At 44.3% G+C, this 18,838-nt stretch overlaps 2 protein-coding genes across 2 annotated transcripts in view; one reads left to right on the forward strand and one right to left on the reverse strand.

The window, feature by feature from the left end:
- Positions 1-11,055, reverse strand: part of crybg1a (crystallin beta-gamma domain containing 1a) — a 58,542-nt gene extending 47,487 nt beyond the window's left edge. Inside the window, exon 1 of the mRNA XM_084144706.1 lies at positions 10,375-11,055. Within this exon, the coding sequence (XP_084000832.1) occupies positions 10,375-10,718 (344 nt within the window). The 5' untranslated portion in view covers positions 10,719-11,055. The remainder of the gene's footprint in view (positions 1-10,374) is intronic.
- A 5,957-nt stretch (positions 11,056-17,012) lies between these two features.
- Positions 17,013-18,368, forward strand: LOC311102605 (C-C chemokine receptor type 6-like; the record flags this gene model as incomplete). Its single annotated transcript, XM_084143975.1, has 3 exons — positions 17,013-17,330; positions 17,466-17,876; positions 17,994-18,368. The coding sequence occupies 3 exons, from the start codon at positions 17,013-17,015 to the stop codon at positions 18,366-18,368; spliced, it is 1,104 nt and encodes a 367-aa protein (XP_084000101.1).
- Positions 18,369-18,838: the final 470 nt, after the last annotated feature.

Below are 18,838 nucleotides of genomic sequence, written 5' to 3' on the forward strand. Positions count from 1 at the left end.
CTGGGACCCAGGGATGTATGTGATCTTAAACACAAACCGGGCTAGGAACATAGTCCAACGAGCCTGGCGAGGATTCAGTCTCCTAGCTGCCCGGATGTACTCCAGGTTACGATGGTCAGTTAGAATGAGGAAAGGGTGTTGAGCCCCCTCGAGCCAATGCCGCCACACCTTTAGGGCCTGTACCACGGCTAACAGCTCCCTGTCTCCTACGTCATAATTCCGCTCCGCCGGACTGAGCTTCTTAGAGTAGAACGCACAGGGACGGAGTTTAGGTGGAGTGCCAGAACGCTGGGAAAGAACGGCCCCTATCCCGGCCTCTGACGCGTCCACCTCTACTTGGAACGGTAAAGAAGGATCCGGATGCGCCAACACCGGCGCCGAGGTAAACAGGTCCTTTAGTCTCCCAAATGCCCTGTCCGCCTCAGCTGACCACCGCAAGCGCACCGGACCCCCCTTTAACAGAGACGTTATGGGAGCTGCCACCTGTCCAAAACCCCGGATAAACCTCCGGTAATAATTCGCAAAACCCAAGAACCGTTGCACCTCCTTCACAGTGGTTGGGGTCTGCCAATTACGCACAGCTGACGCCCGGTCCACCTCCATCTTCACCCCTGACGCAGACAACTGGTAACCCAGAAAGGAGACCGACTTCTGGAAAAACAGACATTTCTCTGCCTTGACATATAGGTCATGCTCCAACAGCCTCCTCAATACTCGGCGCACCAGGGCTACATGCTCAGCACGGGTAGGACTATACACCAGAATGTCGTCGATGTACACAACTACTCCCTGTCCCTGCATGTCCCGGAAAATCTCATCGACGAAGGATTGGAAGACTGAGGGAGCATTCATCAACCCATATGGCATGACTAGATACTCGTAGTGTCCGGAAGTCGTGCTAAACGCTGTCTTCCATTCATCGCCCGCTCGAATGCGTACCAAGTTATATGCGCTCCTAAGATCCAATTTTGTAAAGAACTGCGCACCGTGCAGTGACTCCGTCATAGTCGCAATCAGAGGAAGTGGATAGCTGTACTTCACTGTGATCTGATTGAGACCTCGGTAATCAATACACGGGCGCAGACCTCCATCCTTTTTCTTTACAAAAAAGAAACTTGAGGAAGCGGGTGAAACGGAGGGCCGTATGTATCCCTGTCTCAGAGACTCAGAGATGTATGTCTCCATAGCCTTTCTCTCCTCTTGAGACAAGGGATACACATGGCTCCGCGGGAGAGCTGCTCCTGACTGGAGATCTATCGCACAATCCCCCCGTCTATGAGGCGGCAGCTGCGCCGCCCGAGTCTTACTGAACGCCAGTGCCAAATCCTCATACTCGGGGGGAATCTGCAGTGCTGGCATTAGATTCGGACTCTCCACCGAGGTCGCCCCTATGGAAACACCCAGACACCGCCCCTCACATTGAGCAGACCACCCTTTAAGAGCTTTCTCTCGCCACCTAATAATAGGGTCATGAGTCATCAACCAGGGAAGACCCAGCACTACCGGATACGCAGGAGAGTCAATCAGATAGAGCTGAATTCTCTCCTCATGACCCTCCTGCGCCGTCATCTGAATGGGTGCTGTGACTTCCCTAATCAACCCAGACCCTAACGGACGGCTATCTAGGGCATGGACGGGGAAAGGTTTATCCACTGGAAGGAGGGGAATCCCTAACTCTATACAGAACTGGCGATCTACAAAATTCCCAGCTGCGCCTGAATCTACCAGCGCCTTATGCTGGGAACGAGGTGCAACCTGTGGGAAACAAACAGGCAAGGTTAGGTGCACGACAGAAAGCTCTGGGTAAGCAGGGCGCCTACTCACCTGGGGGGACCCCCCAATGCGTGACCTGCCATCTCCCTCACTGGAGGACCCGCCCCAACACCTAGCCGCGGTGTGTCCTCCACGACCACAGTTGGTGCAAGGGCCGGGTCCCCTCGGGCTCCTCCTCCTCCGTTCCCTAGCGCCAGCACCTCCGAGCTCCATAGGGCTCGGCTCGGAGGTGCTGGAGAGTGGAATGGGCGAACCCCCCCCTCCGGGACGCCCACGGGTGGCGAGCAGGGTATCCAGCCGGATGGCCATGTCGACCAGCTGGTCGAACGTCAACGACGTGTCCCTGCACGCCAACTCTCGCTGGACGTCCTCCCGGAGGCTGCAGCGGAAATGGTCGATAAGGGCCCGCTCATTCCACCCTGCATCAGCCGCTAGGGTCCGGAACTCTAAGGCAAAGTCCTGGGCGCTCCTCATCCCCTGTCGGAGGTAGAACAGACGTTCCCCCGCCGCCTTCCCTTCCGGTGGATGGTCGAACACAGCACGGAAGCGGCGGGAGAACTCCGCATAGTTCGTAGTAGCGGCGTCCATTCTCCTCCACTCGGCGTTGGCCCACTCCAACGCCTTGCCGGTGAGACAGGAGATGAGGGCTGAGACGCTCTCGTGTCCCGAGGGCGCCGGGTGGACGGTGGCGAGGTAGAGCTCCACCTGCAGCAGGAATCCTTGACACCCGGCAGTGGAGCCGTCGTACGCCCTCGGGAGCGAGAGCCGAATCCCACTAGGTTCCGGAGATGAGACGGGGGGGCTGGCCGATGGGGCTGGTTCGGTTCCTGGAGGTGTGGGAACCCCGCTGGTCTCCCATCGGTGCAGAGTATTCATCACCCCCTCCAGGGCATGACAGACCTGGTTGATGCGGTCCTCCTGACCACGAAGACGTTCAGCCATCTCGGCCGTCGGCGCGGTCGCTCCTGCTGATTCCATGGTGGTGGATGCGTGATTCTGTCAGAGTGGTGTGTGTAGATGAGGAAGGAATCAAACGCAGGAAACCAGGAGGACTATCACAGAACTTTTAGTCAAGTCTGACAGACAAGAAACGTCAACCCAACCGGGTGGCGCAAACAGATTACGCACGAAACACTGTGCGGAGAAAACAAGAAAAAAGCGCACGCAGTGCGAACTCTCGTAACACATACGAGCGACTCAAAATATCGAGCAACAGCTGACAACAAGACAATCACGCATAACACCTGACCCAAACACACGAACTAAATAAGGGAAACAATTAAGACACAAATAAGGGACAGGTGTTATGAAACAGACAAAACCAAAAGAACATGAAACATAGAACGGTGGCAGCTAGTACTCCGGAGACGACGACCGCCGAAGCCTGCCCGAACAAGGAAGAGGAGCAGCCTCGGCCGAAACCGTGACAAATGAACTGTGTTTACAGCATGAGCAGTCATGAGTAGATGTGCTTGTTTTGAGACCAAATCGAGAGCTGCATGCAGCCACGTGTGCACATTTGTTCATACCCTTTGCTAGTTAGTGAGTTATTAGCCCAGTTATAGATCCTTTGTAGTCAGCAATGGGGGAGTGATTGCTTCTTACAAGACCACAAAACATCTGCATTTCTAGACATCTTTGAAAAGCGAGTCGGGTAAAGAGCTTTTTTTTTCTTAAAGGGGCGGTGTTGTATTTTGAGACAGGCTTGTATAAGCTAAGTAGCCAATAGCCAAAGGGTAGCATAATTTGTCTGATTCTCTGTAATAATGGTATGGGAATAATAATCAATTTTATTTTGTAAAGTGGTTTCTTGCATCAACACAGCAACATTTTCAGTCACCTCCTTGTCTGAAGGATAAGTGGATAAACAGGTTAACAGTTTGGATGTATGCACTCACTAACTGTAAGTCACTCTGGATAAGAGCGTCTGCTAAATGACTAAAATGTTAATGTAAAAATGTTAATGTCAAGCCCTGCATGTTTTTTTCAAAAGTCTCATGGAATGTAGGCCTACATTGAACACAACACATTGGCTGCTACTGTAGTCTGAACGATAGAACAGCTATTTCCATGTTATGGGATGCATTTTCTCCATTGTTTTTGATCATAAGCCACTCTGGTAGGCCTATATTATGATCATCCACAGTAGCCTACTTGACCACTGTCTGAAACTGTAACTTAAAGTAGGTACAGCCTCAGTGTTCACAGTAAACGCACACTGGAAGTTGCAGAGAATTTTCACAACGTTCAAGTTTGCGCTCAGCAGACCTGAAATTTGCTCACTGCCTAAAACAATTAGAGGGAGCATTGCTCATAGCCCCAAGTTTTGATACGATGTCATTGTGTCAGTGAAGGATGCATGTTGGGGGAAAAGGCCTACATGAGAGAAATGTAACTAAATTACTTTCATTCATGCTCTGCTATTATGTTACTTCTGTCCAAAACTTGAACTGAATACACAGTGCAGTACTTAGCCGCAGGCTTGGAAATATAAAAGACAGGAAAATAAACAATATATAACTCAAAACTCACAAAGCACAGAAAGAGAGCAACTGCACCTCAATCAGTGTCCCCTTTCTGTCACAAAACACCATTTACAGTACATTACTGAAAACAATCTATCAGTTCTATAGTATGATAAGCAAATAATTTATCCAAGCTGTAAGGCTGTGAATGTTTGGACAAACTGTGCAAACTGACTATGTGGGTCATATCAGGTAGCTTAGTGGTTAAGAGTATTGTGCCAGTAACTGAAAGGTTGCTGGTTCTAATCCCTGAGCCGACTAGGTGAAAAATCTGTTGATGTGCCCTTGAGCAAGGCACTTAACCCCAATTGCTCTGGATAAGAGTGTCTGCTAAATGACTAAAAATGTAAAAATATCTAAAACAAATACATCCCTTCCCACTATTCAACATTATGTCAAATGAAGGACTGTGAGTAAGCCCATAAAGCAAAACAAGAGGCACTCTGTTTTGGAATGGTGTTCGGTCTTATAATTCCAGTATGGGTGGGCAGCAAAATTAAAGGGTGCTTGTTTTGTTGAAGAAATGATAATGGAACCACAGAAAGACATGGATTATTAGGTTAATGATGCTAACATTTTGATGGATGCATGAGGGCCTGTGCACTGGTACAGTATGTGACTTGTCTTTTCTCATCCAAAACCATACATTCAAGCATGCTGGAGCCATGAGCTACACCTTTCTGGCATTCCGTCTGGCAACTGTGCTACAATCCAAATCATTACATATCCCTTACCTATGCTTTGTATAGAATTTCAGCTGAGGGCCATTTGAAACCTTACATTGACAACTGTTTTGAGCGCAAGACTTGTGTCATTCACAGTGGAGAAAAACGATTGTGTCACTTATACCTTATGACTGAGAATACAGAACTGTACTAGGGTGCTATAAATAGGTTTGTTTATATAGGGGTGTTGTTGACAGAGTACGGTAGAAGGTTTAGGAATTTGGAGCATATCTCTGAAAACATATCTGAACAAAGATATGTTACTGTATGTAAACTGAATGGCCTGTGTTTCTTTGAGCTACAATGAACAAACAAACACAGGACAGAAAGTAAGTCCACCTGGTTTTCTGTGATGACAGTCACTGCGGTATTGCAATAAAAAGTTACAGCAGTTCTCCTCTAACCTCAAGAACAGATAGGATCTGTTAGCATGCATTTACCGGGAATCTGAAAACTTCCTCTATCTCCATTTAATATGCTGAACGAGTGCATGCGTGTTTGTGCGTGTGAGTCATATTCCTCCCTGTCAGGCCTGCATGGATCACACATCACTGAGCTCAGGCTGATATGATTGCACTGCATGGGACTACCGGTGCAGCAAGTTTCTGATCAACTATTCAAATATTATGTAAGGCTGGCCAGGCCACCTCCTCAGCCAGGCATATGATGTACACTACATCACCATCACACCGGATTAGTCAGTAGTCAAAGTTCAATGCTAAAACAATACAATGTGTAGGAGGAAAACAACACTTTTTCTGAATTAATGCATGCATATTTGCAAGGCCAATTACACTGGATAGCACCATGTGCGTGAGAGTCCCACCATAAGGATTTACAATGTATCTGTCTGACAGTGGACGAACCCTGTTAGGTTATGGTTGACTGTCATCATCTTGTTGGGAGAGTTGTTGGGGTGTGTTATGGAATTTGGTTTATAATGGAAAACATATGCAGTACACTTGCATAACCATGAGGAGAGAGTCTATAGCTTTTTGAAAGTACTGTAATATCAATAAATAACATAGTATTTACACTGCATAGTAACACAGACATACAGGTTGGATAGATGCAAGTGTGACAGTGACTATCTGCTGTTTGTCTTCAATGGTCATTTCAATGATATACGGTACCCATTGGTTTTTGAATATTATAAACTGGTTGGTTCGAGCCCTGAATGCTGATTGGCTGAAAGCCGTGGTATATCAGACCGTATACCACGGGCATGACAACACATTTATTTTTACTGCTCTAATTACATGGGTAACCAGTTTACAGTGGGGGAAAAAGGTATTTAGTCAGCCACCAATTGTGCAAGTTCTCCCACTTAAAAAGATTAGAGAGGCCTGTAATTTTCATCACAGGTACACGTCAACTATGACAGACAAACTGAGAAAAAAAATCCAGAAAATCACATTGTAGGATTTTTTATGAATTTATTTGCAAATTATGGTGGAAAATAAGTATTTGGTCAATAACAAAAGTTTCTCAATACTTTGTTATATACCCTTTGTTGGCAATGACACAGGTCAAATGTTTTCTGTAAGTCTTCACAAGGTTTTCACACACTGTTGCTGGTATTTTGGCCCATTCCTCCATGCAGATCTCCTCTAGAGCAGTGATGTTTTGGGGCTGTCGCTGAGCAACACGGACTTTCAACTCCCTCCAAAGATTTTCTATGGGGTTGAGATCTGGAGACTGGCTAGGCCACTCCAGGACCTTGAAATGCTTCTTACGAAGCCACTCCTTTGTTGCCCGGGCGGTGTGTTTGGGATCATTGTCATGCTGAAAGACCCAGCCACGTTTCATCTTCAATGCCCTTGCTGATGGAAGGAGGTTTTCACTCAAAATTTCACGATACATGGCCCCATTCATTCTTTCCTTTACACGGATCAGTCGTCCTGGTCCCTTTGCAGAAAAACAGCCCCAAAGCATGATGTTTCCACCCCCATGCTTCACAGTAGGTATGGTGTTCTTTGGATGCAACTCAGCATTCTTTGTCCTCCAAACACGACGAGTTGAGTTTTTACCAAAAAGTTATATTTTGGTTTCATCTGACCATATGACATTCTCCCAATCCTCTTCTGGATCATCCAAATGCACTCTAGCAAACTTCAGACGGGCCTGGACATGTACTGGCTTAAGCAGGGGAACACGTCTGGCACTGCAGGATTTGAGTCCCTGGCGGCGTAGTGTGTTACTGATGGTAGGCTTTGTTACTTTGGTCCCAGCTCTCTGCAGGTCATTCACTAGGTCCCCCCGTGTGGTTCTGGGATTTTTGGTCACCGTTCTTGTGATCATTTTGACCCCACGGGGTGAGATCTTGCGTGGAGCCCCAGATCGAGGGAGATTATCAGCGGTCTTGTATGTCTTCCATTTCCTAATAATTGCTCCCACAGTTGATTTCTTCAAACCAGGCTGCTTACCTATTGCAGATTCAGTCTTCCCAGCCTGGTGCAGGTCTACAATTTTGTTTCTGGTGTCCTTTGACAGCTCTTTGGTCTTGGCCATAGTGGAGTTTGGAGTGTGACTGTTTGAGGTTGTGGACAGGTGTCTTTTATACTGATAACAAGTTCAAACAGGTGCCATTAATACAGGTAACGAGTGGAGGACAGAGGAGCCTCTTAAAGAAGAAGATACAGGTCTGTGAGAGCCAGAAATCTTGCTTGTTTGTAGGTGACCAAATACTTATTTTCCACCATAATATGCAAATAAATTCATAAAAAATCCTACAATGTGATTTTCTGGATTTCTTTTTCTCAATTTGTCTGTCATAGTTGACGTGTACCTATGATGAAAATTACAGGCCTCTCTCATCTTTTTAAGTGGGAGAACTTGCACAATTGGTGGCTGACTAAATACTTTTTTCCCCCACTGTATAATAGCAATAAGGCTCCTCAGGGGTTTGTGGTATATGGCCAATATACCACGGCTAAGGGCTGTGTCCAGGCACTCCACGTTGCGTCGTGCATAAGAACAGCCCTTAGCCGTGGTATATAGGCCATATACCACACCTTCTCGGGCCTTATTGTTTAAATATAACTTATGCATTATGAGTTGAGTATCCCTGTCGGTTACACTTTACCTAAAAACATTTTCACCGCCATAAGGGCAACATAATCATGACATAACCACCATGAACAACTAGCAGCTGCCATGGCTGTTCATGCCATATGGTAAGCCATGTATAGCTTCAAAATATGTTTAAAAATATCGAGACACATTTCCTCAACCCCATCCAGGCTGTTAAAATTACAGATTGCACACTTAAATCCACCCAAACATTTAAGAACAAACAAATAATAAACCACAATTTAACACAGGGCTATCCAACCCTGTTCCTTGAGAGCTACTGTTTTATAGGTTTTCGCTCCAACCCTAATCTAGCAGGTTGGAGCGAATCTAACTGATTCTAATTACCTGGATGATAAACTGAATCAGGTTAGTTACAACTAGTGTTGGAGCAAAAACCTACAGGAGGGTAGCTGTCCAGGAACATGGTTTGATAACCCTGGTTTAACATAAGTTTTTCCATTTAAATGTTCACCTCATTTACCCCGTTACCCTTCTCACACCTTGTTATTGCTTTTCCCATTGTTATACTGCTGCTGCTTGCTGGTAAATTCCCCATTATGTCTCACAGATGGAAGGATGCCGGTCACGACCCAAACTTCAGATCAAACTTGTTTCCCTTCAACAGTGACCAAAACCTGACAAGACTGAACTAGACGAGCAGGAACTCGACACCTCACTGGTTTACCTGTAGAAACTGCCACAGGGGAAAAGATACACTCTGCTCTGCGTTTAGCATGACATGAATACATCAAAATATATTCAGTCGACAAACACCTCCAGTGCAGTAATACATGTGAACATTATTGGAGGAATGAGTTTAACTTGAGAAACATATGTCTGGTCTGGTGGTGGTTTGTTACAGTATTAGCTAGCTATAGTGTTACCTGGAATACCATAGAGTTGTTATGTATTGTAGGCCCGTCTGAAATATAGGATTAACTGGGACTGTAATCTATTACGCTATAATATGCACATACAGTAAGTACTTGAGGAACTCACTTTATCTTTATGAGAGTACAAATGAGAGAATGCAGGTGGAGAATTACACCCTTACTGCATATTACCTGGCCTGATCCCAGATTTGTTTGCGCTATCTTGCCAACTCCTTGTGACTCATTGTTTGGCGTGAAAATTCCAAATAATTTATGTTTTATCCAGCCCATCATATCAGGTAGGCCTATATCTGTTGAAATCCAGAAGCCAATCTCAACTACATTGCTAACCAACCCCATCAACACACATACACACACACACACACACACGACTAATAGCTGTTGTTACACTGTGCAGATCATGGTGCATTCATACATTAAAGTAGCCAGTTCTTCTAATAATTGCTCCTCATACAAGACAAAGACAGTGGGATTAGGCAATCAGTCAATAGAAGATCTGTGATAACTCTACAGGGATTTAAAACATATTATAAACTGGGTGGTTCGAGCCTTGAATGCTGATTGGCTGACGGCTGTGGTCCTTTGTAGCTCAATTGGTAGAGCATGGCGCTTGTAACGCCAGGGTAGTGGGTTCGATCCCCGGGACCACCCATACGTAAAAATTTATGCACACATGACTGTAAGTCGCTTTGGATAAAAACGTCTGCTAAATGGCATATTATATTATTATTATATAACACAGGTATGACAAAACCTTTATTTTTAATTACGTTGGTAACCAGTTTATAATAGCAATAAGGCACCTCGGGGGTTAGTGGTATATGGCCAATATACCACGGCTAAGGGCTGTATCCAGGTACTCAGCATTGCGTTGTGCTTAAGAACAGCCCTTAGCCGTGGTATATTGGCCATATACTAAACCATCTCAGGCCTTATTGCTTAAATATATTCTTAATCACATCTCTGAATGCAAATAGCCTGTTTCTCAATAAAATCCCCAATTATTGACTATGGAGGTGAGCTTTAAGGCAAATAACCATACTGTTAAAATCAGTCTATTTGTTGATTTGTTGTCAGAAGTATAACTCTGCCTGAGGTAGGCCTACCTGTATCATAGCCTAAATTGTGGCCTACATTTGAGCGCCAAGCTGGTGCTGACAGGTATCAATGCAGGTAGCCTGCAGGGTAAGATATGCCATCCATTCTGTCATAGTGGCATGAAACATTGGGGCAAATTAGGATAGGTAGGCCTATCTATTTTATGTCTTACCTTTAAGCGCAAGAGCTAGGCTACCTATATAAATAGTGTCAACAAATCAAGGTGATAATGTAATAACAGACCTACCCCAGTCCCCACAAATTTTCATAAAGATTATAATTTACATGTTACTGCTGAAGCTGTCGAGCTCGTCGGCACCGTTACAGAACAATGGGTCATCGATGCTCCCTGAGTCCTTGGAGTGTTTCTTCTTGCGCTTCAAGGACGGGAACCGTTTCTTCTTCTTTTTCTCGTTGCTCGGCGGACTCGTAGGTAGAATATCACCGGGAAGCGTCCCATCATGTGGGCTGACAAGTCCGGGACTCGACGGTAACGCGCTTGCAGGTTCCCCATCTACATATGAAGTTACATCTTTAAATGTGTGCTTTCCACCATCCTTGTTTTCTTTATCAGGTGACTTTGTTTTATAAAACAATTTATTTATTTTAAATGTTCCAGATTTACTCATGGTTGCCCGAAATTCTGCTTTTCAATAAAGTCGATAATAAATTGAATTGAAAAATTATACAACAATCGAAATAAGAAACCAAAAAAGTTGATTCAACCGATCCACGCAGACTATTTGCAAGCTATAGCAATGAAAAAAACGCATGCCAAGTGGCCAAGAGCGCATTTCCAAATGTGCAGGTGATAAAGGTGCTCTACCTGTCTCAGTTGAACTTCTAAATCTCTTAACTCCTTTACTGCGGAGTGTCGTCTTCCGGGTCCTAAAAGAGTTCCAGCACACTCTCAGAGCCACCCGCAGCTACAGGTAAAAGGTGCTCATATTTGTCACAGTGATAAACAACCAATGATGAATAATTATGATGATTCATTTTCATACATGAATCACACGTTGCTCAAGCAGAGCTGTATCCACTTATTTGACTGGTGCTGGCACTCAATATTCCAAATAGTAGACACAACTTTTTTTGTCCAAACCTTTTGTCCTTTACTTGTAGGCCTATGCCAATACAATATCTAAATATTTCATTTATAAAGGGTGTTTTATTTGGGCAAGAAGAAAATTGTATACCTTGTGTCTCACATAGAAATGTAGGCTATGCTATATCCAAACTGTGTCAAGTGGGCATTTTGTGGCGTAAAAGCCTAATCACTGGGCAAAACCTGTCTCAATAGTTGCATTTTGTACATGTTGGCCCTCCCTGCTGGCCAAATTGGGGATGTTCAAGATCAAATGTATTTATTTATTCACATGGCAGAATACAATTGAGATCTGGAAGAATCAAAGGACCAGTTTCTCATCCACACGAACTACATTGTCACGAAACAATCCAAATCGACCTCTAGCCCCCAAATCGACCTCTAGCTATTCACCTTTGTGGAGGATTTAAAATGCGATCTCCCAAGTTTGGCTCTGTCGCTCTGAGGCAGAGGAAATCAATTATTTTTCTGGATAGGCCAGAAAATGTGACACATCACTCCCTATGCAAATGTGGGATGTGAAACCTGACACTTCAAGTCAGCTCCGCTGACAGAGTGGTAGCCGAAAGCAGACAGATGAGGCCTTCTGGCACTATAAGGCAGTGGTTCTCAAACCTCTCCTCTGGGACCCCAGCCGTTTCATGTATTTGGTCGCTTTGGATAAAAGCGTCTGCTAAATGGCATATTATTATTATTATTATTATTATCTATTCCACAGCTAGCACACATTATTCAATTTGTCAACTAATCATCAAGCCCTTGGCTAGGTGAATCAGGTGAGCTAGTTCAGGGCCACAACAAAATTGTGAGACATCTAGGGGTACCCAAGAAGAGGTTTGAGAACCACTGCTATAAGGCACTGGACCCTGCAAAGTTCACAGAGCGCTTTGTACACCAAAATATCAGACGGAACTGGTCCAGAACCACTCAAAGTTCCCCAAATAGACGACTTAACATCTAAGAGGTTAAAACTGTAAGTATAAGCAATGTGGTAAAAACTCTCTAGAGCCTGTCAGAGGGCAAGGTGGAGCTATTGCCATAGTGCCTATTCCCATCATATCCTTTCAGATCTTATGCCTAGAATGTTGGGCCTAGGGGTTCATGTATGAATATTCAAATGTCAATTCATTTTCATGTGAAACTGAAAATGCTCAAACTGCCAAGTGAAAGTTTGATTTGAATATGAAGATGTCAGAGGGTGTGTGTAGGTATTACATACAAGCCTGCGTATCTTTGAACACAGGTGGGATGTAGATGTGCAGGAGATGAGATCAAAAAATGAGAGATCAGATAACCTGTGCAGAAGCTAGTAGCTGTGACACTGTGGGGTTTCCACCTCCCAGGAGAGACACAACCAACCACACTGAACCTCTCTGTCCTGCCCACACACACAGTAACTTCTGTCTGCAGAGATCATAAGGTAGCCTAACTAGTCTCTATAGACAGACCGTTGCTTCTGGCAATATACCAATGCTAGTTTACGTTGCACCAATGTCTGGGATATCCGAGACTATAGCCTAACATGAGTACTCTCAATTCAAGTTCATATATCTGGGAATCCTAGTTTACAGGATTGACCAGCCTTTGCCTGATTTGATTTAGAAGGATATATTTTGGACTTAACCTGACCAGAAAGTCTTTCATCAGCTGTTTTGTATCCCAGCAACCTGTCCTCTCAAGGGCTTGTCTACAGGTACAGTGGGGGAAAAAAGTATTTAGTCAGCCACCAATTGTGCAAGTTCTCCCACTTAAAAAGATGAGAGAGGCCTGTAATTTTCATCATAGGTACACGTCAACTATGACAGACAAATTGAGAATTTTTTTCTCCAGAAAATCACATTGTAGGATTTTTAATGAATTTATTTGCAAATTATGGTGGAAAATAAGTATTTGGTCACCTACAAACAAGCAAGATTTCTGGCTCTCACAGACCTGTAACTTTTATACAGACCTGTAACTCACAGTCCTCCACTCATTACCTGTATTAATGGCACCTGTTTGAACTTGTTATCCGTATAAAAGACACCTGTCCACAACCTCAAACAGTCACACTCCAAACTCCACTATGGCCAAGACCAAAGAGCTGTCAAAGGACACCAGAAACAAAATTGTAGACCTGCACCAGGCTGGGAAGACTGAATCTGCAATAGGTAAGCAGCTTGGTTTGAAGAAATCAACTGTGGGAGCAATTATTAGGAAATGGAAGACATACAAGACCACTGATAATCTCCCTCGATCTGGGGCTCCACGCAAGATCTCACCCCGTGGGGTCAAAATGATCACAAGAACGGTGAGCAAAAATCCCAGAACCACACGGGGGGACCTAGTGAATGACCTGCAGAGAGCTGGGACCAAAGTAACAAAGCCTACCATCAGTAACACACTACGCCGCCAGGGACTCAAATCCTGCAGTGCCAGACGTGTTCCCCTGCTTAAGCCAGTACATGTCCAGGCCCGTCTGAAGTTTGCTAGAGTGCATTTGGATGATCCAGGAGAGGATTGGGAGAATGTCATATGGTCAGATGAAACCAAAATAGAACTTTTTGGTCAAAACTCAACTCGTCGTGTTTGGAGGACAAAGAATGCTGAGTTGCATCCAAAGAACACCATACCTACTGTGAAGCATGGGGGTGGAAACATCATGCTTTGTGGCTGTTCTTCTGCAAAGGGACCAGGACGACTGATCCGTGTAAAGAAAAGAATGAATGGGGCCATGTATCGTGAGATTTTGAGTGAAAACCTCCTTCCATCAGCAAGGGCATTGAAGATGAATCGTGGCTGGGTCTTTCAGCATGACAATGATCCCAAACACACCGCCCGGGCAACAAAGGTGTGGCTTCGTAAGAATCATTTCAAGGTCCTGGAGTGGCCTAGCCAGTCTCCAGATCTCAACCCCATAGAAAATCGTTGGAGGGAGTTGAAAGTCCGTGTTGCCCAGCGACAGCCCCAAAACATCACTGCTCTAGATGGGCCAAAATACCAGCAACAGTGTGTGAAAACCTTGTGAAGACTTACAGAAAACGTTTGACCTGTGTCATTGCCAACAAAGGGTATATAACAAAGTATTGAGAAACTTTTGTTATTGACCAAATACTTATTTTCCACCATAATTTGCAAATAAATTCATTAAAAATCCTACAATGTGATTTTCTGGATTTTTTTTCTCATTTTGTCTGTCATAGTTGACGTGTACCTATGATGAAAATTACAGGCCTCTCTCATCTTTTTAAGTGGGAGAACTTGCACAATTGGTGGCTGACTAAATACTTTTTTCCCCCACTGTATGTACTAATAACTTATGAAGTGTATTTGATATAAACTGGTTCTTAGTCACATCTGAAATAATGTCTAGTAATGAATGAGGCTTGTAAAACCTTTGACGAACCAAAACAGTGTTATTTTCACACACACATGAACACCACCTGCTCGCTCACTCATACAGGACACATCACAGGCTTTCCCTTCCTTGAGCCTGCAAACTGGTCTCAGCGCATTTAGTATTATTCTGTACGTAAATCCAGGACACTCCATTTAGTATTATATGTTACGTTTCGTATGGTATGTATTAATTTGTGGATGTCCATTACCTATTTCGTATGATATGTTACAAATTACAATTCATATTATATTAGCAAAACGTACATTATGTTACATATTTGCAAAACTTATGATATGTTATGAATTCTAGCTTGATGGCTAACGTAAGCTGGCTTTCCATGACATAGACTGACCAAGTGAATCCACGTGAAAGCTACGATCCCTTATTGATGTTAAATCCACTTCAATCAGTGTAGATGAAGGGGAGGAGACAGGTTAAAGAAGGATTTTTAAGCCTTAAGGCAGACAATTGAGACATGGATTGTGGGTGTGTGCCATTCAGAGGGTGGTGAATGGGCAAGACAATAGATTTAAGTGCCTTTGAATAGTGTATGGTAGTAGGTGCCAGGCGCACCGGTTTGAGTGTGTCAAGAACTGCAATGCTGCTGGGTTTTTCACACACAACAGTTTCCCGTGTGAATCAAGAATGGTCCACCACCCAAAGGACATCCAGCCAACTTGACACAACTGTGGGACGCATTGGAATCAACATGGACCAGCATCCCTGTGGAACGCTTTTGACATCTTGTAGAGTCCATGCCCTGAAAAATTGAGGCTGTTCTAAGGGCAAAAGGGGGTGCAACTAAATATTAGGAAGGTGTTCCTAATGTTTTGTACACTCAGTGTATGTAGGCTACCTGTTTGAGCTCCTGTTATCAGATTCAATGTGGTTTCTCAAGGGGAGGCTGTGCAGTCTTGCCCTCTACCTGTGTCAGTTCAGATAGGACAGGTTATTCCTGATACAGAGGCTATTTCTTTTGTACATTTGGTAAATCTACTTGTATACTTTGTATGATATGACACTTTCCCCATTGGATCACCAAGGCCTGTAAATAGAATGCACGACTTGGACTTGACCTGTTCTACTTGGACCTTGTGACTTGCTTGTGACTCGAATAATAGTGACTTGGTCTGGTGTTGAGCTCGGTTTTTAGTTTTGTTTCTATAACTGTAAAGCAATATACTGTATAAGTCTCATGTATTATTATTATTATTATTATTTGAAGAGGATCTGCAACTAGTCACACTACATTCCAAGGCAAGAGCAAATCATTGAGCACTATGAGCACATTTATTCGTAACCGTTCCTAGATGATTGAGAGATTAAAGTCTTCACACTGTGGACCAGCACTATTGTGACACTGAGCACAGAGAATCTTGAAATTAATTCATAAACCATTTAAACGGCTGTCAGTGAGATACAGAGTGTTTTGGGGAAGCTAAATATGAAACAGAAACATGTATTGAGTGAAACAGGGAAGTGTATGAGATAACAGTCATGCGTGCATACATTTTTGTGTATGGGTGGTCCTCTGTAGCTCAGCTGGTAGAGCACAGCGCTTGTAACGCCAGGGTAGTGGGTTCGATCCCTGGGACCACCCATACACAAAAATGTATGCACGCATGACTGTAAGTCGCTTTGGATGAAAGCGTCTGCTAAATGGCATATTTTTATTAAGTGTCTTTTAACATAGCATGAGTGTAACATTTGAGTGGTGGCACGACAATACCACACAGTAAGCAGAATGTTCCTCATACAGTATGTCACTGTACATCTCTACAGCTATTGTACTATTATCCCTTATAAATAGCTACAGTACTTGCATAAAATAGTGCAGTTCAGCTTTACACACCTTGTTTTTTCAGTTATGTTTCTTATCAAACATAAGTCATGACAGTCATGATAATACCGTGTTTGAGCTGATTCTCAATGTGCTTATCTCATATGTATGCGACAAGCAGGCTTCACTGGCAACAGGTTGACCTGTTTTTGTCACATCAGTGTTGACCTGGAAACAAATTTGAGATGCCGTGTACAATGTGTCTCAGTATCTCTAGCCTTGGGTCTGATCAGGATCTAATCAGGGCTTTAGATCAGACAAACAGCGTTGTTACACACCTACACGTGCCTTGATGTGCTCTCGGTCATAACAGAAAATGGGGTCATTCACAAACAGCGGATGTTCTCAAGTTCTCAGACATGTTTGTTTCTCAGTAAATAGGGTTTGCACTCTGCAGTTGAACACCTTCACTGCTGTATGTGTAAAATAAGGAATGTCACATTGCAGCTACAGGTAAGGGTTCACAGTTACTGTGATGTTTATATCTTCTGTCATGGACTTGATTGTACAACATGAAAGAGTAATTCAATGACTAAATCATGATAGCAGGCCTACTACTTTTTGCAGAAAGACATTTTTTCTCTCCACAGGTGATAAACATGGAGGTGCAGACGTACACAGACGGATATGATTATGATGATCCCGATGATAACGAAATAGAATATATCTGTAAAGTGAATCTCAACCGTGATATGGAGATAGTCATTCAGACCTACGTCCATTCCTTCATCTGTGCATTCGGTCTCTGTGGCAATGCGTTGGTGATTGTCACATATGCCTTCTACAAGAAAGCCAAGACCATGACGGACATGTACCTTCTGAACGTGGCGGTGGCAGATCTGCTGTTCATAGTGGCCCTGCCGCTCATCATCTACAATGAACAGCATGACTGGAGCATGGGCTCAGCGGTCTGCAAGGTACGGGTTTGGACAGTTCCTGATGCAGTTCCTAATAAAGCTCCTGATGTTTCAATGTCGTTCATGTTACAGTGAAGTCAGATGCAGATTTCCTCATTGCATGGAATTATAAGAATGTGTTCTTCATTTTCTAAGGCCCTGCGAGGAGCCTACAGCATCAACCTGTACAGTGGCATGCTTCTGCTGGCGTGCATCAGTGGAGACCGCTACATCTCCATCGTCCAGGCCAGGCGCTCCTTCGGCCTCCGCTCCCGGACCCTGATCTACAGCCGCCTCATCTGCACAGCCATCTGGGCTCTGGCCGTAGCCCTGTCCATCCCCACAGTCATCTATAACGAGCGGGTTGAGGAGACCAACTGGTTGGGAGAGACTATAACTGTGTGCCAGGAGCAGTTCAAAAGTAACGAGAGCGCCCGGCTGATGAAGGTGTTGGTACCCAGCCTGCAGGTGGCCATGGGGTTCTTCCTGCCCCTCCTGGTCATGGTCCTCTGCTATGCCAGCATCATCTTGACCCTGCTGAGGGCCCACAGCACCCAGAGGCACAAGGTTCCAGTATCCACCAAAGTTCCAGTCATAGAATTAGAATGTTAAATTCTAAGAATACAGTCAATGTTTCTTATAGGGTCAATTAAGTTTATCTTGTTGTATCTTCTCTCGCTTAAGGCAATGCGTGTGGTCATAGCCGTGGTGGTGGTCTTCATCATGTGCCACCTGCCCTACAACGTGGCCCTGCTCTACCACACAGTGGCGCTGTTCAAGGAGAGGGAGTGTAAGAAGGAGAAGGTCATCCTCACCACCCTCACCATCACCAGGAGCGTGGCCTACCTCCACTGCTGCCTTAACCCCATCCTGTACGCCTTCATCGGAGTCAAGTTCAGGAACCACTTCAGGAAGATCCTGGAGGACCTGTGGTGCCTGGGCAGGAAGTACATCTACCCCTCGGGTCGCTCCTCACGCATGACCTCTGACCTCTATATCCCAGCTCACAGGTCCACTGACGGATCCAACAACGAGAATGGCTCCTCGTTCACCATGTGAAGATGGGAGTAGGTAGAGATTGCCTCCAACTACTATGGGTGATGATAACATGGTTAGTCAGGGACTACAGTAGTGACTGTTATATTCAGTATGAGCGTTTGTTTGATGCTGTAGCTACAGTACATGGTATTTGTCATATTGAATAATGATCATTATGTATTGAAATTGCTCTAATGTCCAATGTGTATTTACAAAACTATTGAATTATTCCTCTGTGCTTAACAATGCCAATTTGTTTCATAGCATGATACTGCTATTTGTCCAAATATAGCCAAGAATGACTCAAACATAAAAACAATAGAATAAAGATTAACTGAATGCAATCTAATAGAATGCAATGATGCTATGTGTCTTTAAATGAAATGTATTTGTCTGTGATAGATCTCATCTCTCTTTAAAAAATTCTAACATACAAATAAGCATTCACTAGTTCCATGGGATGTTTTGCATAAACCAGACTTTCAGTAAAA

This window comes from Coregonus lavaretus (genome assembly GCF_964263955.1).
Source record: "Coregonus lavaretus genome assembly, chromosome: 27".
Taxonomy (NCBI): Eukaryota; Metazoa; Chordata; class Actinopteri; order Salmoniformes; family Salmonidae; genus Coregonus; species Coregonus lavaretus.